The sequence below is a fragment of the Eublepharis macularius genome, chromosome 6, assembly GCF_028583425.1.
Source record: "Eublepharis macularius isolate TG4126 chromosome 6, MPM_Emac_v1.0, whole genome shotgun sequence".
Classification (NCBI taxonomy): Eukaryota; Metazoa; Chordata; class Lepidosauria; order Squamata; family Eublepharidae; genus Eublepharis; species Eublepharis macularius.
The window spans coordinates 61018270-61040622 of record NC_072795.1 but is presented as its reverse complement, the minus strand read 5'-3'; the positions used below and the strand labels follow the sequence as shown (position 1 = coordinate 61040622).

Below are 22353 nucleotides of genomic sequence, written 5' to 3'. Positions count from 1 at the left end.
CTCGTGCAGTCTTTCAAGAAACAGCATTCAGAAGTTAAAAACATTCTAGAAGACAGTGGTGAATCACAGACTTGATCTAAAACTTGAGTGGTAAATTTTAAAAGATTTGGGTGCTCGGCCAAGAACCTTGTCTCTAAGCTAACCCATGCCTGTAAAATACTACTCTGTCTAAAGCCACCTAGAACGGAGAGTATGCAGACCAGCTCCAAGCATAGTCAGCACAAATGGCCATGCAAATGCAAATGGCTACTCTTGATGAGTTGCTCATGAAAGTACCTTGAGGTCTCTCCGTTCGAGATGCAGGAGCTCAGAGCCCCGGACGTCATGCCGGATGAAGATATCCTTATACTCACAAAGACTGAGATGCTCAAGCCAGGCCGCAACCTCCTCCGTTCCCCAGAGATGAACTGTCAGAGATGGAAAAGCAGGAGTGTGTTGAGTACCCAAAGCCCAGAGGAAAGACAGTGAGAAAAGGCAATCACCAGCAAAAGCAAGCCAGAGCAGTACGTGAAGAGAATGGAAAACAGTACCACAGTCTCATAGTAGACAAAGTGTTATGTGCAGCAAAAAAATTCCAAAGCAAGAAAAGGGAAGAGATATGCTCTTAAATAGAGGCCAAGTGTACTGGAAGTTGGGGGTTTTTTTACTCATGACCAAATACAACACTGCTGAGTTAGTTTGGACCACTGGATGTTCACTACAGCATTCAAGAAGCAATTTTAAAAATTTGATTTAATGTATGCAAGAAAAAAATAGATACTAGCAAGAGAATCCAGCCAAAGTGGATGTCTATTACGCTTCATTGTACTCTGTCACAAAACAACGTATACTAGCACAATGCAATTTCATACTTTTTAAAAAATGTGTACTCTGTATTTATGGTCCAGTTAAGGTAAATATATGCACACCTTGGAATCTCTACATGTAGTGAGACTGGGAATAAACCTCAGGCTTGTGTGACTTCTTTCTTACCCCTCCCCCTCCCTAACACATAGAAAATAATACCTGAAAATACCACAGAATTACAAGGTCAGGAAAACTCCACGTTCCAATAAACGTGGTCATCCACGTATAATCTGTTACATGCAATGAAAGAGGCCTGGGGGGAAGTACACAAATCCCCAAATGTTCCAGTCTTACTGTGTGAAAAAAGTTCTAAGGAAAAAGGGGAGGATCACTGGTGGAAAATGCCTTTACCCCAATCATCCTGAGGCATTGTGTGTTTCTATGGCCCTCCCCATAAGTGGAGAAAAGTTTATACTCTCTTCACTTCCTTGTATTGTGAACAATGTCTTAATGTAAATGTTCTGTGTCAACAAACTTATTAGCATTCATTCAAGAAATAAGTATTTTCTAGGCACACAAGGGAAGGGTTGACCACAAAAACACACATCCATAAAGCCTCTCCGCTGGTCTCTAAATAAGAGAAAGTATAATACACCTCTACAGAGCAGAGAAAAAAGATGTGACAAAAAAAATCAGGGGTGCAGAGGATGATACCATTAGCACCAAAGAACAAAAAGGTCTTTCAGAGACAGAAAGTCTTCATAAGAAGAAATATAAGCCAGTTACAAAGAAAATGTCCTGATATCATTTGAACTGATGATTTCAAGGGCTAATTTTATCATATTAACCAACAGAATTAAAGCTCAGAATGCACCAGGAATGATACAGAATCCCCATATAATTATGCATGAGACTTGATTAAAGCTTGGAAATGAATCAATGAGAGAAAATCATTAATCAAATTGGGGAGCATTAGCAGTGGGAGAACTGGAGTTATGAGGATGGGCCCTACAGTTCCTTTGATTTCTAAACTTTTTTCAGTCTCTAAATGAGATTTTGGGTGAACCTTAACATGTCCCTAAAAATTCGCTGAAGGCCTCCTTGGAAGGTGCAATCGGTTTTTAGGTTTGGAAGTAGCCACTCAGTATGGTGCTATTATATAGCTTCAGGAGACATCCCAGAAAATGTTATTCTGCTACGGGAATGTCAGGTACCTGTCAACATAAATGAAAAAGAGCAAACTCAGAAGAGAGTGAGGGAAGAAGCGGATGACAGTCATGGAAGTGGAGAGATGTTTTTGTGCAAAAGGTAGCACACATGTGCACATGTGCGTATGCATAGGAAAGGAGGGCAAAGGGGAAATACGCAGAGAGGTGGTACCCGGCAATCCCAGACTGCCACGAGTCTCTTTGTTCTTATTGTTCTTTTCCTTTTTAAACTTTGTTACCAGACGAAACTTGCCACTTCGGCTGCGTTTTGAATAGTCTAACATCTGGTTCTGCAGGGGGGGAAAAAATCAGGTGTCACAATTCAGGTAATTTGTAGATCTCCAGCCAGCACAACAATATTTTCATTACAAGTAGGGGTGTGCACCTGAAAAAAATTGTTATTTTTTCAGATTTAGAAAGGGCATAAATATCAGTAGTCCAGGTTATTCAGGTTCACCAATACACCATTTTTTTGTGTTTGTAAAACTATACCCAGGCTTGCTCAATTGAATTTTTTTTAAAAAAAATCTGGTTCTAACTTTCTAGCCTAAAAGCTGGCTAAGATTTTTGTAACTAACCCAAGATGGAAGTATGAAACTCTTAAATACCATGATTTATTGTATTTTATTTTTCCTAGCCTACAAGCAAAATCTAATTCTTTTTCCAAAATTAAGCTAATCCCTAAATCTTTCTGAAAACCTGACTACAATTTTTGGAAGATGAAAAGATCAGCATAAACCACCTGGCTTCAACTATTTAGAAGCTGAGAGGTCAGCTAAACAATCTTTTAAAAAGTAAACTAATGGACCAACTTTTTAAAAAAACGCTTCCTAGATTCTTTTAATTTAGAAGCCCAATAAAAGCCTATTTTTTGTTTGGAGAACACTTACTGAACCCTAAGATGAAATTTGTGTTTTCTAAATACCTAAACCCTCACCTACAGCTAACTGTTATTAAAACCTAACAAGAAATTTCCCTTACAACAATTCGTTTTTTCAAAACCAGCAGGGTCACCTCAAAACTCCACTAACATCCCCCTCAAACAACACAGAGAACACCAAAGAGAATATATTAATAAATTATATTGCTCTGGATTCAGAGGTAAGTCCAGTAGCAGGTAAGTGGTGATGTCCTTACTTCCCTTATATTTAGGCTTGTCTTTACAGATTCCTGACTGGTATTCTTGTCAATGGCCGGACTGACCTACTGATCTGCAAGGAGCGTATCTCTACAACCAGCGTTCCCAACCGTTGCATGAGTAAGTCCAGAATTAGGTGTCCATGACTGTCCAACAGACTGCTAGCTCCAATCTAGTTTCAGTGTCCTTTCTCCCTTCTCAAGGATGTCATGGATACACAAGCATTATCAACACTGTAGTCTGTATTTTTTCTTACAGTGTCTCACATAGTGAATGTCATACATTCAGTCATACATTCAGACACTGACCTGGTTGTAGAGATACACTCTTTGCAGATCAGTTGGTCAGTGCAACCGTTGATAAGAATATTAGTGAGGAATCTGCAAAGACAAGCCTAAATATAAGGGAAGTAAGGACATCACCACTCACCTGTTACTGGGCTTACCTCTGAATCTGAAGCAATATAATATATTAATAATATTGGAACAGGTTTCTTGCTGTTTTTTCACAGCACTTTGAAGCACTTTGATGTTGAGAGATAAAGAGCTTGAATGGTCCATAGAAATAGTGAATTCGGACTTGAATAATCAGAGGATGTGAGCATTTTTATTGATATTTATTACAAATATTTATTGGATGTATTGTGATATTATATATGTATATAATGTGCACTTTCATTATTAAATTAAGGAATAGCACACAATTGTTTTCCATGGAAGATCTTGTATCTTATGGTAGGTGTTTAGGTGCCCTTTAATAGCTTATTTCTATCTTGCATCTATGCAGGGGATGATTCAATAGAGAGAACTGGTAGCATGACCATTGCCATTCCTGCCACTGTACTCAGTCATTGGTTCCAACCTGGCTTCCAGAGCAGAAGCTCCTAGCTTCCTGACAAGCAAGTCTGCCTCATACAGATGCATGCCATGCCAGGAATGGCTCAGTCTGTATTCACCTGGCCCCTGGGCGCAAAGGTACAGGTGCTATACTGGTTAGAGGGAGGAAGCAACCCTAACCATCGGACCTCTTCATGATTAGTTGTTCAATAAAGTCTGGGGTATTCTACAAGTCTTTCCCTGTCTGTTTCTGAGTAGATAAGACTGCTCCACACTGCTTCTTGCCCCACCTCCTCCCTCATCTGTGACTTCTCCTTAGGGCTGCCCCTTCACATGTCTGAGAGAGTAGGCTCTCAATAAGGGATGGCTATGTTAGGATCCCTGTGTTTGGTCCTTCTGGTGCCACGATCTCTGTTCTGATCAGCTGGAAACCATAGTTGGGGTCCAATGGCCAAAGCGGGAATCCTTTAAAAATTAAAATGCAAAGCAGTTATAATAATTTAAAATACTAAAATAAATCAGGAGAGAGAGAGACCACTTCAGTCCTGGCACAAAACAAGAAGAGGTAGGGGGTCTTCCCTGGCAAGCAGGCAGCAGAAGTAATCCAAGGTGCCACACCAGAGCAGTCAGAGGCACACCACCAGCACTCCAAAAAAATCTTGCCCTGAAATGGAGTCAAGCTGCAGCCAAGCCTGCTTTTTACCCTCTTTGTCCATGGTCAGAAAGCTATGGGCTATGAGAGAATTATTGTGAATGGGCAGACAATTAGATCTCCTCCTAATGTTTGATCGTATCCCAATTGCCTGGAACAACTGCCTCCCTCCCCCTTCCTCTTGTTGCCCCCGGAAACCTGTAAAATGGAGCAGGGGGGAGTTGAGATCTTTAAAATGTTGGGTAAAGACTCTAGAGGACTGATGAGAAATTCCTATCTTACTAAACAATTCGTGGCAGTTCAATGTAGTTAAATTCATTCAAATTAGCTTAGGGACTTTTGTCAGAGAAAAGTACCAAAATTGATCCATTCCACATTACTGAATTATCCCAGTAATACAATGTGATGAAAGGCTTTCCCTCCAGAGAATCTGTTCTTCTTCTTGCAAGTTACCTCTTCATCACTGGGCTCCATGAGCTGCCATAGCCAAGGAATATCTGCTAACTTTCTCATATGAAAATCCATTTCTGTCAGTGCTGCTAGAAGCTGTTCTTTTTGCGGAGGATCCAGCTGCTGAATTAGAGATGGAAACATACAGGCACAGTTAAGAAATGCACTGCTGAAAACAGATTTGCCTAATCCCTGTTCAGTTCATCTCTGGATAAATAATGAAGTGCAAATTGTTCTCCTTTTAAAATCAAATGCAAATGTTAAAAGTAAAAATAAGCAGGGATCTTGTGACACCTTACAAACTTTTATTCCAGTATGAGCACTCATGGACTGAAGCCCGGGTCTCCAACCTTTTTAAGCCTGTGGTCATCTTTGATTTCTGACACAGGATGGTGGGTGCAAGGACAAAATGGCTGCCACAGAAGGAGTGAGATCATCATGCATAACTCTAATAGAAACTCTTCAACATTTCAGGTTGAAGCTGTTTAGCAGGATGCCTTATAAAATCTATTAGTTATTTATAGTTGTATAAAATTTATCTTATTTATAGTTCATTATTTTCTTGCATACACATATGTAACTTATGTTCAGACACACTGTGAATATCCTTGCACTGAGGTGGCAGCTGCTGCTGAAGAAACTTTTTAAAAATCTGCCAATCAGATCTTCAATGGCCAATCAGAAGCCCTTGTTAGGCAAAAGCTCCTTGGCCCCACCACTTTCTAAAACGCTTGGCAAATATCAGGAAAGATGTCAGCGGGCACTAAGCAGTGTGATGATCCTCAGTATGCTCTCATTTTTCATGAAAGCAAACATCAGAGTCAAGGGGCCACAAAATACAGGAAGTACAGGGTGAAATGACATTTGAATTTTACACAATCACATCAGGAAAAGTACAGAGGCTATTCTTTAGTTATGTGGTTAATTAGTTTTAGAAGGAACGTTACTGCAAAACACTGCACCTGAAACTATGAAACACGGTTTTCTAATGGCACCAACAATGATCCCCAGAAATTCCCTCAAAGTTGACAGCATAGTTCAACTACTAGCTATATCAGCTTCAAGAAACCACAATACTGAAAGACTGGATGAGATAATTAATAATACTGTCAAACCTGAGTTATGGACTTAAACAGGAAAACTATTTTCTCAATAAGGAGTGAGATTGAGAAAAGGAGAAGAAATAACGAGACACTTTTAAAAAAACTATATATCCCTTACCAGGGCCATTTTGCCAGCCAGGAGCAGTTCTGTCTCATTATGCAAGGCTTTAACATTATTCATCATTTCCACAACAAGGTTGCAATTCAGGCCCTATGGAAAAACATATGCATAAGGGCTGGACATTCTAAGCTGACCTTTACCAAATATGTAAGTCAGAGAGTATAACCAATAGTAACAAGATGAGCAAACTAAGAAAAGCCAGGTAATACCTCTGCAGACTTGGATTTGGCATACACTTGGTCCATAGATTTGGAGCTAGCATTGACTGCGTGAGCAAGTTCTTGTTCCATATCCTGGTATGACTGAGCTATTTCCCGAATGCTGTAGAGAAGAGGGGAGGGGGGAATGGATGAATTTCCTGGATTGTTATCTTATTGTGGTGCCCTTTGCTCCACTTGAATCCAGAAAACAAAGAAAATGATCTTCCACCTGTGAATCAGAGCTCCTGCTGCTTGGCAAAACTGATTGATCTGAGTGGACTCTTCTTCAGATATAGTCTCTGGGTGCAGCGAGAAAGAGGGAGGTCTGGGCAGTTCACATTTTTGTTTATCCTCCCAGGACTTTAGGGTGTTCTCAAATGCCTGAAAAAACAAATCCCACTGTTCAATGCCTTCTGTAACCATTTAAGAAGCTGTATAACATATCTTTGATGCATGAACATAATCATGCCTGTCTATGTCTGCAATGACTATCATGTTATTGAACCACACTGTTAGGGTTATCTTTTGCTGGCGAGGTTCATTATGTAAGAAAGTTGCTCTTACCCTATCGCGGGTTAATGTCTGTGCTCTGTTTTTATGCACAATCCAAATATATCCTGGTGGTTGGATCCAGGCCTCCCCATCAACTTGCACAGGAACCCCCTCATCTCCCAGGATTGCTATCTTCACTGTCCGGCACTGTGAGAAATTAATCTGTTAAATGTATCCTAAATCATAAGACAAACATGTTTTGTACATGCCAAACATTTTCCTATGACCCACAGTAATTACTAGTTTCCCCAGCATGTTTCCTCCTGTAAAAGCAGAAATTTGACTGTTGTTGTTAGTCAGAGTGTGAAACCACATTTTCTGCATATATCTGAGCAAAATTTAGAAAACAGCCCATGCCTAATACTGCAATTCACTGCTCCTATCAGGCTTGGATCTTACATACAGCATATATGTAATGTAACATTCAATACTTCTTGAAAAGGACCAGATAACAGCACATGGGAAACGGGTAGAAGAATGAAATACCTGAGCAATCCGATGATGCTGAAGGTTAATTACACGCGAGACAGCCATTTGCATACTACCAAACACTGCTACCACTTCCAGAATCTTGTCATCAAAAGATGGAGCTGTAAATGTCTAGAGAAATAAGGGTGGGGGGAAAGAATCCTACTTCAAGGATGTTGATTTTCTTCATATCACAATAATGATGGTAAAGTGTACAGGATGTCTGTATCTTAGAGGAAAAAAATTGGGGGAGACAAGAATTGGTGGAGAAGGAATGTGCCCATGTGCATGGGTTTCGCCTCTTCCCCGCTCACGGCTTCTCCATTCCAAATCACACTCCTTGACCTACTTTTCTCCATCATGGGTTTTCAAAATGGCTGTGGACTGTGTGAGTGGGATGGACCATGAAGGCTTCCAATACACTGCAAACTTTTGAGTGGCAAGCAGCATGGACTTGGTTCTCTAGTGTTGGCACATGTGCCAACACAACAGTGCCTTTCATGCAAGGGGATCATGGGAAAACTATTATCAATGTAATATTAAGATGTGCAGGTGGTGGAGGAATTGCCAGTGACACTATAGAAATGTTTTTTGGTCTACATTATTGCTTGTTTATTGGTACTGTTTTGCTTCCTACTATTATGCTGGAAGTATACAAGATGGCAACTATGTAAACCTGGCACAGAAGCTACCACTATGGCAGGACTACAGGATTAGCTTGCCTGCATCTTGCTTCCCCAACCCTCTCACTTCCTTGCCATTTCCTCAGGCCCTTCCAGCTCTTTATCACATCTTTTCAACTTGAAAATCACTCAAACAGCTACCTCTGCAACTGCATCTATGAAGTGTAAAAACATTAGTACTAAAATGAGTAGACATTTCAATATACCAGCCCACTTGTATTTTTGTTTTTTTTAGTGAACAACCCCACTTCATTTTTCATCTTGCTAATGGCAGCTGCTTCTTGCAGCCCTTCTGTTCTGAAAGTTATTCTTTGCTCAAGTAAGTTATATAAGCATGAGTAAACTGAGTTGTGAGGACACGTGGAACAAGATCAATCCCAGTATATTCTTACGGGCTCAAAAAACTGTCTTGCTCTCAAGGCACATGAGAATTTGCTTCAGACATTTTCATACAAAGTAGAGCATATGAAACAAAGTCTACCATATTCATGCACAAACTTTCAGAAATACTCACATCATCTTCCTTGGTGCCTCCCCAGAAGTTGGTCCCTCCTGCATAGCTGGGGATATTGAGAACAGCAATTCCTTGAAGGCTAGGCAAAGGGATCGGACGCCCATCACACTATGTGATACAAATACAATTTTTATACCATAAGCAATCCTAGATTTAAAAGATCAGTAGATTAACAGCTGCCTGTCAAGTGCTAGAGAGACCAAGCAATTGCCCGGAGTAGGCTGAATACTGCATCCTCTTGCAGGAAACTCCTTTTCCTCAAACACGGTACAGGCCAGAATGGAGCAGATACGTTAATGATATAGCAAAGTGAGGAATGTGGAGACTACAAGGAAAGGGAAAAGGTCTTAATTTATGTGTAAGAGAATATCTTCAAAAAGACTTTAGTGCTTTCAGGGCCACCAAATGTGCGCTGGTCCTTTTCCACTTTCCTACCAATCTCTCAGATAAGGAAGGCAGGTTCACTTGCAATCCATATTAAACTTTCAGTGAGTTTTTAACCACAAGCATTTCCAAACCTTAAGAAAACCTGCACCAAAATTGTCCTCCAAAAGACAGGATAACACTATGAAAAAGGAGATTGCCTGGCTGATGTTTGTCATTTAAAAAGGCTATATGGCGAACACGTCCACCTTCAAGTAGTATAGCAGGAGAGTACTCAAATTTCACAATAATAAAAATAAACTTTTTCAAAGACCAAAGGAGGCAAGGAGAACCATTACATATGTCAGACACGCTATTTAGTCAATGCCTTTGATACTTGTGCAGCTGGTACTGTAGCATTCAAAACTGCAATGGACAGGCTAGGATGAGTGGAATTACACTTTGATAAAATACTGTGGTCTCAGTGCTGAGAAAACACAGCATTCCTAATATAGTAGCACTGAGGAAAGGAAACAATTTCTCACGCATTTTTTCTGAAGAAAAACATCTGGAAAGGGGCTAGTAATTTAAAAATAAGACAGGAAAGCAGATGATGAAGTAATGCTGAAGAGTTTCCCAAATAAATCCAGTTACAGGACACATATCCTTTTTTTTTCCAGCTAAGCCCCCTCTTTGTATTGTCAACATATGTATTCTCAGCATTCAATTTATATACCACCTTCAGGACAACTTAATGCCCACTCAGAGCAGATTACAAAGTGTGTTATTATTATCCTCACAACAATCACCCTGTGAGGTGGGTGGGGCTGAGAGAGCTCTGAGACAGCCGTGATTGACCGACCCAAGGTCACCCAGCTGGCTTCAAGTGGAGGAGTGGGGAATCAAACCTGGGCCATTTCCACACATCTTACCTGCCTGCGGAACATTGCGCAAGACCCCGAAGACAGCATCTTCTTGCACGAAATAACACCAGGAGGACGCTGTTATCCGGGAGTTTTGTGCAAAATCGCATCTTCCTGGCGCGATTTTGCGCGAGAAGACGCTATCTTCTGGGTCTTTCATGCGATGTTCTGCAGGCAGGTAAGACATTTGGAAATGGCCCTGGTTCTCCAGATTAGAGTCCTGCAGTATCTTCCCCAACAGATGGCAGAGATGAGCAGGGCAAGCTGGTTCACTGGAACTAATGACTTGGCCAATTTGTAGACTCTGTATTAAAATTCAATAAGCCCCAATAAACTAGAACTGGGTTTTTTATATGAGAAGAAACCTTGTGATTCACTATTCTGTACTTTGTTGGTAAATATGGCATTTCAGAAGGAATCCATATGTACATCTGAAGAAGAATGTTTGAAACAGAATTGCTAGGGTACTATTAGGGAATTTTGCCCTCTGATCTTTGGATGAATTGTATTTGAGTTACTTTTTCATTTTTATCTATTGATTTATGCATGTTCCTTTTATACATTTAATACAATTTATGTACTGTGAAAGTAGTGAAAACTAACATTATCTATTGTATATATTATTTGAATATATTCATAATTTTCAATCAATGTGCTCAAGGTAGTTTACAGCACTTTTTCCTCACTTATATATTACACCCATACTTCTGTTTTGTCCACTGAGATCTCACAACATTGCCTCATGGGATCTCAGTGGCATTATTTTTTTTAAAGGTACATCACTTATATTTGGGGTTAACCTCACCAACACTTTTTTAAAAATTCCGACATTTCTGCAAATCTGGGACTGTAGAAAAAACCCCTTCCATTTATCCCTGATCTCGTCGCGTAGATTTTTTTGCTCTACATAAGAGCCAGGTTCAGAATTGGTTATATAAATTGGCTCTCTGCTATCATTAATGTCAGCTATCTCAAGTATCCAGGAGCAGAAAGGAACTCTTGAACACTCAAACTAAGAACAAGGTTTAAGCAACCAGACATAGAACCATGACTACACATAGTCCATAATCAGCAAGGTTCATTGGAAGACAGCAAAGGAAAATAGATTAATGGGTTCATGTTTTCTCCAGAGGAAACGGACAAAACACACACTGGTTAAGTAAAAGAGAAAAAAAAGGTTGGGGAGGGAAGAGATCAAACAGACATTTTTTGCCTTACTATGGAGAATCAGACTAGCTGGGGCCAACTCTAGAATGCATTACCTCTAGCAAAACTTTCTGTTCCAAATTCTTATAAGTTCTGTGTAGCAGCTCTTTAGTCCCAAGGACTCCGTACCACATCATGTTCTTTGTACGACTTCTGATGAGAAAAAGCAAAGAAACAAGCAATACAATAGACTACAACACATGCTCTCATGCTAAAAGGAAGGAGTAGTCAATGAAAACTCTAATCCAATTTCCTAGAGCAAGAACTTTTAAAGGAACAAAAAAGTATTATGAGCTACAACTTTTTTCTACAGGAGAAAAATAGCCCTGAAAAAACAGAATTATTGTACAATCCAACAACACAAATCATCACACATTTATCTGCTTATAACTCCTAAACAAGAGGTATAGAATGGGCGTCACAGTTGATGACCCAGGTCTCCAGAATAATTCTGATGGCTTCAGGAATATGTTTACATTAGGACAGGTAGCATTAAGTAAGGCTTACCACTAAATAAGAGCTCAGAACAGGTGTTCAAATCAGTTAAGAACACAGTTCACTGACAGGTGCCTTATCCACTTTGACCAGCATGGCCTCCAGTTCTCTAGAAGTGAAAGCAGCCCTATAAGCACATCCACCAGAGCAGTTGTAAAACAAACAGAAACTGCTGAATCCCGTTCTTACTGCTGTTTGCAAACAAGCTGAAGAAACATCTCACCTAGTATAATTCCTTCCTAATTAACCACGATCACTGACCACCAGCATGACTATAATTGATCTATACAAGTAACCTGATGACGCTCTAAGTAGACTTATAGCTACAATCAACACAATAGGCTACACAGTTTCTAAAGAGAATCAAAGCTCTAAATTGGATAACCCACCTGCACTTTTCAGGGTGCTCATCACGCTTGTTGTTGAAGTCCAAAGAGATTTTTGCATCCAATCCAATTCCAAAGTAGTTATTCATTACACATTTCTCTATGTAACAGTCACTGTGAAAAGCAATGAGACACTTTTGACTCAACACAGTAAAATGTTCAACATCCTTCACATGCTCCTATCAGCAAGCCCATTTGCAACATAAGCTTACCACACCCATTAAAGCGCCCTGTACAAAAGAACTGAAGCCTGAACAGAAATGAAATCCAATATTTTACATGTAAGTTGCCTTAAGCAGGTTTCTTGGAGAAGTGAAATAAAAATATTCTAAATAAATAAATCCAAGGAATTCCCAGGATTATATCTCTAAGAGATCAACAGCAAAGAAAAATGTAGGAGAAACAAAACAGTAAAGCAAAAACTAGGTGTGTGGATGATTAACTGAAATCAGAAGGAAATTATATATATTGTAAAGTAAGAGGTCTGCTAGGAATTACAGGTAATAAGTCAGTAGGAAATTTCTCCCTGACCCAAATATTCTGCTTCAGGATTCTACATAAACTTGAGACTCTTCTGTGTTTTCTTAGCATTCCATCCCTCCTTTAACGTACTCAGTCATCATCAGAACTTTGCACATGGTCCTCCTTTTCAACGTAAGTATTCCTGCATCTATGTAGGAACCTCACTTGTGTCAAGGGTGATTAATCAGATAAAACCTCTTAAGTTTCCAACTGCCCTTATTCATGCTGAATCGGAGGGAAAGGATATGAAATTATATTTCATCCTAGAACTTTTCTAAATTTGTCTCCTCCTTTTCTTAGGTACCGAAGGTTTTTTAAGTCTCCTTGGCAGAAGATAACCTCAATTTCCCCTCTAATCTTAACTGGGCAGCTGTCATCAATGAAAAAAACACGTGGATGAGAACAGCCATCATGAAGAGAGGGGCACTATTCTTACTGGCATGTTCATTTGAATTCTAGGACAGACATCTCTATTAAATCTGTGGAAAGCTGTTTTCACTTTTTAAATTTTCAATATAATCCAAATACTGTCAAGTATAAGTTTGTTAGATAAGATGTATAGTTTTGTTGCAAAAAAACCCCTCTCTTTTATTTGCTCTTAAAATTATTCCCTTCATCTCTATTTGAATACTCACAGATTTTCAGGCTCAGAGTTAAATGGGTCTGCATTGATCAATAACCGGCTGATAACAGACCCTCCAGGTAGAGAGCCAGATATCCCAGCACGAATATCTACCAAACAGAAAAGTTACATAAGATAAAACTGAGTCTGAGGTGTAGCATGGTAGAATTTATTTGCAACTGGCAACAACTAATTACTTTACATTTTTGCTGCTGTTGCCAAATGGAGGAAAAACCAAGACTCTAGACATTAAAAAGTTCAGACACAGCAGCAATTTAAAATTGCTTATGCTCCTGTGAAATACTGAGAAAATTCTGCACAACTGGGAAAACAGAATTTTCCATATAGTCTCTTTTTTATAATTTAGAAAGCTGAAAGAAGGAAATTCAAGGTAATGATCTGCAATAGGACCAATTCAATCTCCCAAGTCCTATAAAGATGTGAAGTATGGAAGAACCTTAGAGCTGGTTTGCATATATCTACAAACAAGGGTGCTCCAAAACAGAAATGCAAGAAGATCAAGTTTCAGTAAAACATAAGTTGTTTTATGGAACTGGACAGTGAAATTCAAGAAGATCAATCCTCAATAAAACAGAAGTTGTTTCATGGTACTGGACAATGAGTACACTAGAACTGGAATGGAAGTGGATTTCAGAGTTGCACTGTACAACCTTTGGAAAACCTGGAAGTTTTAACACTTGCTTTTCACACACTGGGCTAATCACCATAACCAGCCTAAGAAACTGGTTTTGAGCAGGAGCAAAATCATATGAACAAGCAAAGAGGCACCTTCTGAGCAAAAAACTACAAGCGAAGCAGACCTGAACTGTGTGAGGAAACCAATGGAGAAGGTCAAAGTAGTTCAGTCTTGACTCAAAAGATCATTTTTAATTCCTGAGACTTTTTTGAATTCAATCTATAGTATTCCACGGAATCTTCAACAGCAGTACTATTTCACTCCCAAATGTGTTTTTGTGCAGGATGAACAATATCTACATGATGTCTCTATTCTACATCCACACAGTTGTTCCAAATCCTCAATCTCAGAGAAAAACTGTGGGTTGGGTTCTTGCAACAGAAGATGCTGGTGGTCTTGGATCTTTGCTGTTTTCCCTTTCCTCAAGAGGTCTATTTCAGCCCAAGAAAGTTGATTTTAAGGAAGGAACCTGTGTGGACTAATAGTTATGTGGGTCAGGGAGGCTACAGTGAATGCCTCTTGCATTCGTAGAGCACCATTTTATGAAGAGGGAGGAGAGGGTGGTTTTGCCTTCTTCCTCAGTCTCAGTGCAGGCCATTGACCTGCATGGCTATTAGTCTATGTGGATCTCAGCAACTCCAGGAATCAATTTTCCCAAGGTCAGAAGGGACTGCCTTGTGGGAGGAGAACACAGCAAAATCTGTGATTTGTTCATTAACAGATCACTGGATCCAGCCGCATGAGTAACCATCATTGCTTTCATGTACTCAGTTTCTATGGCTTCTCCTCTTCAAACCCAATCAGGTGTTGTCTTCTAGTGGATTAATTTCTATTTGGTAGGATATTCATTTATATTAATAAAAGAAAAAAGTTATGTAGCAGGATGTCACCAACAGTTCAGCTAAATTGGATAGGGGTGTTGCACTTACTGGGATAAAGGATCTTTGCATTCAGCATTGGCAGATTGTCCCGGATTCCTGCCTGGGGAGGAAGAGAGGCAGAGCTTCCCACTGACAAACCTCCTTTACTTATCAATCTTTCACAAGGAGGCTTGATCACTATAAATTATAAACACAAACCATAAATACCTTTAGTTTGTTACTGGAACTGTAATAAAAAGTTTAAACTAGAGGATAAGAAAAGAAAGGAGAACAATAGAAGCAGTTTTGGTCCCTTCTGACAAGAAAGGCAGGGTATAAATGAAGTAAATAAATGAATAAATAAAAAACAGAGTGGGATACACTATTAGTTACAAATTGTGCTGTGTCAACATTTTCTAGCTGGGTGCTTATCAGAACAAAAATCTTTATGGGCTTTCTTATTCTAGCAAAAGGAGTACCTCTAACAGATCACTAACTAGCATGATATGGTGGTTAATTTTAAACTAGGATCTGGGGGAACCAGTTTTGAATCTTCACTCTGCCATGGAAGTTCACTAAGTGACTTTGGCCTAGTCTTTCTCCCTTAGAATAACCTACCTCACAGAGTAGTTGTTGTGAGAATAACATGGAAAAGAAGAGAATAGCTAAATAGTTAAATATACTAACTGATCAGCCAACATTCCCTAACAAATAACTGATAGCTTGGCTTATTCAGTGATTTCCTGTTGTTGTTGGAATAGACCTTCTGAGTTTTCTAATATTTTTTTCAGCCACCAAAAAAATGTCCCAAGAAACAAATTTCCCAGTCAAGAAGGGACTAAATTTTATACCTGAAAATATTGTAAGTTATTAGCTTGCAATGGCTGGGGGCCCTCGACTATAAGTAACTGTATCGTGTGTGTGTGTGTGTATATATATGGTTTTGCTGCTTTTGGGATTGGCACAAGCCACTCATTTGACTATTTGTTATGTTGATAATTAAAATTCATGTGTTTCCAAGGAGACAAAAAACTAGCATAAAAAAAGTTGTTAGTTATGTGTAAAATCCGGATAAGCCTCTATCAAGACTAAATATTTTTATTTATGTATTTATTTATTGCAAAATGAAGAGACTGGGGAGAAAGGGTGATCTAAATATCTGGGACTTCAGATTATAAAATGTTACAATTCTAGAGCCATCATGAAGCTTGTGGCTCCTGAAAAGTTGATATATTTCCAGCATCTTCTTCCACATGCCCACCCCACTCCCCATAGATGTCTTCCTTTGCTCTATTCAGTTGTTTGTCTGGTTTGTGTCCGAAACATTTTGATTTTACAACTGGAGGTTAAGCAAAATAAAGTGTATCAATAAGTTAAAGGAGGAAATAAAGTTAATCTTATGATGACTAAATTACGTATTCTGAATTACAGAATCAAACAATGGTTTCCAACATGCTTCTAGTCCCACTGTTGAGATCTCAATTACAACTTCAAGATGTCTCAAAATTTCTTAGCTAATCTACAAATGGAGTGGCTTGAAACTGCTCAATTGACTGACAAATAATGGTGCAACTTGTGAGAGAAATCTATGACTTCTGGTTAATGTAAAAATAAAATGTAAACGTTAGGAAGGAATTTACAGTGAACATTGGTGCTGGTAGTTTTAGATCTTATGAATTCAATCACCTGGGCCACCTAAAGATTTTACCTTTCCGATGGCTTCTCCCTTTTGGAAATCCATAATTGCCTGTGTGTGAAGACTGCAAGGAGATTTTATTCTCATTCCTCAGCTCCTTCCCCTCTTCGGAGGTGGAGAGGCCCAGGATAAAGCTCTCTTGTTCTTGAGTTTGAGCATTCTGTTCATCTACAGCTGAACAATAAAACAGGGACAGAGTCAAGGTACACTGTTTTATAACTATCACTGCACTGAGAGAATTATGCCATTTAAGGTCAACATTTTTTTTTCTTGCAAAAGGGAAGATACTTCTATGGCTTTCCCAGAATGCAGGGCTCACTTTTTTTTTTAACGATCAAAATAACTTGAGATTCCTAAAATCATGTAAACACCAGGCTCCAGTAGAAAACAATCTGACCATACACTAAGTGTCAACAGGGGTAACAATACAATATGGCTGTACAACACCACTGATAACCTGCATAGGCTATAATAGATGCAGACATACATGCAGAAAATGGTTATTCATATGTGGATTTTTCAAGAAAGATCTGTGAATTAAGGTTTTTCCTATTTGTGGATCATTCCTCTAAATTCCAAGTGGATGACCAATACTGATGAAATGTTTACCACTTGTATGCTACTACAAGCCTTATCCCCAAAGCACTCAAATGCTGAGTCAGAGGAGGCTACCCATAGGTGTGGATGTGATGAAACTGTTTACTGATCTGCCCAACTTCAATGTCCAATGTAACCAAGGGCTTGTTTATGAGAAAAGTCTCAGGGTTACAGTAACTACCAACATAATACAGCTGACTACAGTAGTTCAGGTGACACTTACTACTTCCACTTTAGTTTGTGCGTACACAATTTGTACCCATGTTAGAGAATGAAAATAGGAAGCACTACCTGTACAAAAGAAAGCACTGCTAACCAAAACCATTCTGTCAGGAGGCAAAATTCAATATAGCAACCTCACCATTAAGCTTCCCATAGATAAATTTATCACAGAAGCTAAGCCACTTATAAAATACATCCTTTTATTTGCAAGAAGTATTACCAGTAATCAGTAACCAAACAAAGGATACCAAGTAAAGCAAAGGTGATGGATTATTTTGTTTATTTAACCCTCCCTGTGAAAACAGAAAGAAATCACGTGAACTATTCCCCAAGACTAAGGAACACCTAAATTTAGGTACGCTTAAATAACACAAAAAGAACACATTGTACTTATTTGGAAATCAAGCATTAAAAATTAAATCCAGATAGGAAACACTAAAAATTTTAAAAGACCTCAGTTGTGAAAGAGTTGATATTTGGTCAGATAACTGGGTTGGGGGGAAAAGCTCAGAGGAATGGAGCTAGCCACATCACCAACTGATAAACAGGTATCCACAGTTGGTGATGTGGCCAGTAGGAAGTTATAAGCCAATTAGCCTAATGACTACTCCAGGGAAACAGGAAGAATGGAAGAAAGAATTATTAAGCAAACAGAAGAGTAAGCTCTGTTCATGATAAAAGTCAGCAGGGCTTCTGAAGAGGGAAGTCCTATCTCACCAATTCTTTGAGACTGACAACAAGCAAGTTGACAGGGATGATTCAGCAGACATTCCTGGACACTCAAATGACTTTTTACAACTATTTTCCCTAACAAATTTTTTTTGGGTTGTATCAATGGCCCCAATGATCCTCAGAAACTTGAATAAAAATCTTAATTAAAAAAATTACAGCAATTAAATTTGATTCCTGTATGTGTCTGAAATTAAGAAAACGTATTTGCTTCCAAGTTCCACTTGAATTCATGAATTCCCACTGTTTACCTTTTTCTGCATGCTCTATAATCTGACGAATGGCTTTTTTTAGACTGTTTGCTCTCAGCATTAACTGCTCACGTGGTCGAAATATCTGAGGACGGTTGGTACATGATGACCCCATGGAACGTTCGCTAGAAGAATCACAAACACTACCAGAACTTTCACCATCTTCTGTCTCCTCAGCAATGGTAGGAGGTGGGTTTGGCAGAGATGTTGAAGCCTGAGATTCTTCATTCAATGTCTTCAAAAGAGAGTCCAGCTTTTCTTTCAAAACAGAACACTAAAAGTACAAAGCACAAGGGTTTGATGATAATCTTAGAACTAACCCTTTTACACATTAGGGTTCCCAGGTGTCCGCGATCTGTAGGAGATTGCAAGCCACCCAATGATCGCCTGCCACTGGCAGGCAACCCGGGCAAGCATGCAGCAGGTGTGCTCCTGATGGGGTGCAACAACATCACTTCCAGAAGTGACATCATCGTGCATTGCAAAACATGGCACTTGGAGCGTGCATGAGCTTTGCACAAGCAAGAAGAGCTCTGTGCTGTTGAGTACTAGGTCCCTCCCCTCCTACCGGGAGGGTATGGGGACCTGACAACCCTATTATACATGTGTCATTTGAATATTTCTTTCCTCCAGATACCTTTATGGCCATAACTTCTGACTCCTCAGAACTTTCTGTTGCTTTCTCATAGGCCTTTCCAACTCGAGCCACAAAATCTTTCACAGTCTCACAGAGCACCCTAGAGAAAAGAGACAGAAAATAGTGAAAGCTATATGCCTACCATTCAGAATTTAATTAGCTTTTGCATTTAATCACGTCCCCCTGGGTACTCACTTGGCTGATGAGATGACCACTGAGTGTTGGTCAGATGTCAAGATTTTAGATAAATGAGCAGCCACGGAGTCTTCATAGAAGAGAATCTGCTGCACCTTGAGATATTCAGAAATTGTTGACATCATGACTTTCAGGATTGCACACTACAGGGCCAATATTAATCAGTATATACTACTGTACTGTAGGATTTATTTATTTTATATTTTAGGCTATCCACATCCCACTCATTAAGCACATAGTCTTGATTTCACAATCACTGGCGCTAACAATACCAGTTACACCATCTCAGGTTCATTCACTTGTTTATCTTCCAATGTTACATATACTATCAAATGTCAGCAATGTCCTTCCATTCTTGATGCTGGACAAAAATGTAAGAGAATAAATGGACATAAATCTGACATTAAAAATCACAACACTCAAAAAACAGTGGGAGAACATTTTAATCTCTCAAGACATTCCACTGCTGACCTAAAAGCAGTTTTCCTCAAATAGAAAACGTCAAAGTGAGATTACAGTGTGAGATTGCTAAAATTGAGTTCATTCACAAATTCAGAAAAACACACACACACACACACACACACACCAGGGTTGAATAGAGCCATAGGATTTCTATCTCACTACAGATGCTAATTTCTGCTCTATGCAAACTGCATTGTTCCTTTACATTCTGAAATCCAATTTTGCTACACCCCCTCCCATGTAATCAAGCTGCATTGTACCTTTGGATCCTGATGCCCTTCCTTGTAACACACCTCCCACCTTCTGGCTGGGATATAAAGGCTCTGGGATCTCCATTCTTATTTGTATCTGAAGAAAGAGCTTTGACTCTTGACAGCTTATACCCTGAAAATTTTTTTAGTCTCTAAGGTGCCACTGGACTCAGTCTTGCTAGTCATGATTTCACTTTATTCTATATTGAACCCTTAATACATGCCATGGCAGGCTTCGTTTTCATCAAACTGGTATCAGGCAAAGGAAATAATTGCTATGATCGTCAAGTTTCTTCTGTGATATGAAGAATAGTATTTCTTGATTCTCTGGAAAAAGGTTTACTTTTAGCAGCTTTTAGTCCTTTCTATGGATTTTTCTAAGCATACTGGCCATCCCTCCCTATATAGCTCCCCATCCTGCATAGCATGAGCTCCCTTCCACACACTCTTTCCCCTTTTATCATCTAACTTCCCTAGCTGCAAGATGTCCAGCCTTTGTAACATTCTCTACCTCGGAGTCTTCACTGAAATCTTCAGCAACTGTAGAAGTGGATGCTTGACGAGGGAGTTTTGTTTCGTACACCATGATGCTCCACCTATTGAGGAAGAATCATCAGAGAATTTTTTTAAAAAAAATCTGACTCTCATAGAGGGCTGGCCATACCATATGGTGACATGAAAGGCAACACATTCCAGACTGAGTGCTGTTTTTGCACCTCCAACTTCTGCTTTGGTGCTTCAGCAAACATAGGTGGGGAAGTGGGTCATTTTGACTTTTTGGTTCAGGTGCAGAATGCCCAAGGGCGCTTGTCCAGCATACATGTGCATGTGCTCAGCCTTATCCCTTCAAACATAGCCCAAATGGAATGGGTCTGAAATGAATGAAAAGGAAAGCAAAATACTGCCTAAAAAAGTCTCCCCGTTTATGATTGGGACATCCTGGATACATAATAGGAACATATACAGCATGAGTTTTCAAAAGAATTTTTAATTCAATTGTCCTATTTTTTAAAAGAACAGAGGCAATAAAATGCTACTCCCAAAGAACAAAAAAGAAAAATATATTTCACATTCATAGCACAGAACTGAAGCACAGCAGAAAAAAATGTATAACCATGTTTTGTTCCAGTTCAAGTTATTTGCTATGAAGGTATAATTTTACAAATATAAACCAATTGTTATCAGGAATTCCCTTATGCTGCTCAGTAAAAGGAATATAACTATTTGCTAAAAATTGTGAACCTATTTAGGCTGCTTAAATCTTATAGGCTCTAACTGGATTCCAGCAGGTTGTGTGAGAGACTGCAGTTTTGTTCTGCTAATACACCTGTAGAACTCAGGTACATTCTGAGGAATGCACAGATTACACTACTGTAGCTCAGACACTTGCGGGCTTACTTATGGAGATAAGTTGACACAATGACACCAAGTTCAGGTTTTGAGTGAAAATCAGGAGTTTGGCTGTGGTATATCTGAATGGCACTCACCTGTCAAGCATTTTGGTACTGGCCCTTTCAAGCTTTTCCAGTATCTGTGGCAGTTGGGTGTCATCATCACATGCAGATCCCCAGCCCAGCACACGAGCGAGGTCATTGCCTGTGCCCAGAGGCAACACTCCCAACTGACACTATACAAAGAAGAGATTAAAAACAAGGATACATAAGCCCCCAACCCTCCAAAACTGAGTCTCTACTTTATTTCCTGAAGACAAGAGACTGGGAGAAAATTATATGATTTATTTTATGATATACCATCAACAATTCAGTCATAATATTTCAACAATTTAATATTTCATTCTCTCATTTTGTAAAACAGAACCTTTCCAAAATACCTACTCTATGCCTTCATTCTCTTCTCCTTTTTAAAAAAGATCCTTCCTTATTCAAAACACACCCTCAAAACCTGCTTCTTCCTCAAACCCTTCCTTCCAGCCACCACAATTAAACAAATGTAACATGACTGCATTTGCCCACAATCTCATCCATCTCCTCACTCTGCTCTCATTTTTGTCCCTTGCATAAGAGCCAATTAGAAAAATAATCAGTCTCTTGTGCTCTTGTTTTAACTTTAGGGAACCATCATGTATATTAATGAAACTATCAACCACTATCACAAGGACACAATGCCTAAATCATAGCTGGCAAGAAAGCTTACCTATTACTAAAAACAATAATATAGTGAAGAAATCAATTCCAATTACATTTGCAATTTAGCCATGATAGCACAAAGCATCAAAATCACTAGTCAAAACAAAAGTCACTGTTTTATTTTCACCACCTGGTGGTGCTATTACCCTTTTGAAGAAAACCTTGTAAAAAGGACATCAGAACAAATCGCATTCAATAAATGCAAAGCTTTCATTTCAACAAAATCATTCTTTCAAGACCTACTCATTATCTATATGACCGAACAGCAGTCTCCGGGTTACTTCAAATCTACCTGTGGAAGCTGCACATACAGCTGCTCAGGACTGAGCCCCCCCCACCCCTTTTTTTACCCTGAAACAGCAAATTACAGTAAAAGAGGTA

General features: G+C 39.2%; 1 protein-coding gene across 1 annotated transcript in view; it reads right to left on the bottom strand.

The window, feature by feature from the left end:
* Positions 1–22353, bottom strand: part of DGKD (diacylglycerol kinase delta) — a 96899-nt gene that overhangs the window by 4357 nt on the left and 70189 nt on the right. The window contains exons 11-29 of the mRNA XM_054982516.1: positions 21313–21452; positions 20337–20421; positions 19113–19207; positions 18918–19017; positions 18281–18554; positions 16494–16655; positions 14855–14983; positions 13242–13338; positions 12088–12198; positions 11260–11356; positions 8712–8819; positions 7533–7646; positions 7059–7193; positions 6724–6875; positions 6504–6615; positions 6292–6384; positions 5074–5193; positions 2167–2284; positions 277–407 (exon numbers count right to left, since the gene is read on the bottom strand). Coding sequence (XP_054838491.1) covers positions 277–407; positions 2167–2284; positions 5074–5193; positions 6292–6384; positions 6504–6615; positions 6724–6875; positions 7059–7193; positions 7533–7646; positions 8712–8819; positions 11260–11356; positions 12088–12198; positions 13242–13338; positions 14855–14983; positions 16494–16655; positions 18281–18554; positions 18918–19017; positions 19113–19207; positions 20337–20421; positions 21313–21452 — 2373 coding nt within the window. The remainder of the gene's footprint in view (positions 1–276; positions 408–2166; positions 2285–5073; positions 5194–6291; positions 6385–6503; positions 6616–6723; positions 6876–7058; positions 7194–7532; positions 7647–8711; positions 8820–11259; positions 11357–12087; positions 12199–13241; positions 13339–14854; positions 14984–16493; positions 16656–18280; positions 18555–18917; positions 19018–19112; positions 19208–20336; positions 20422–21312; positions 21453–22353) is intronic.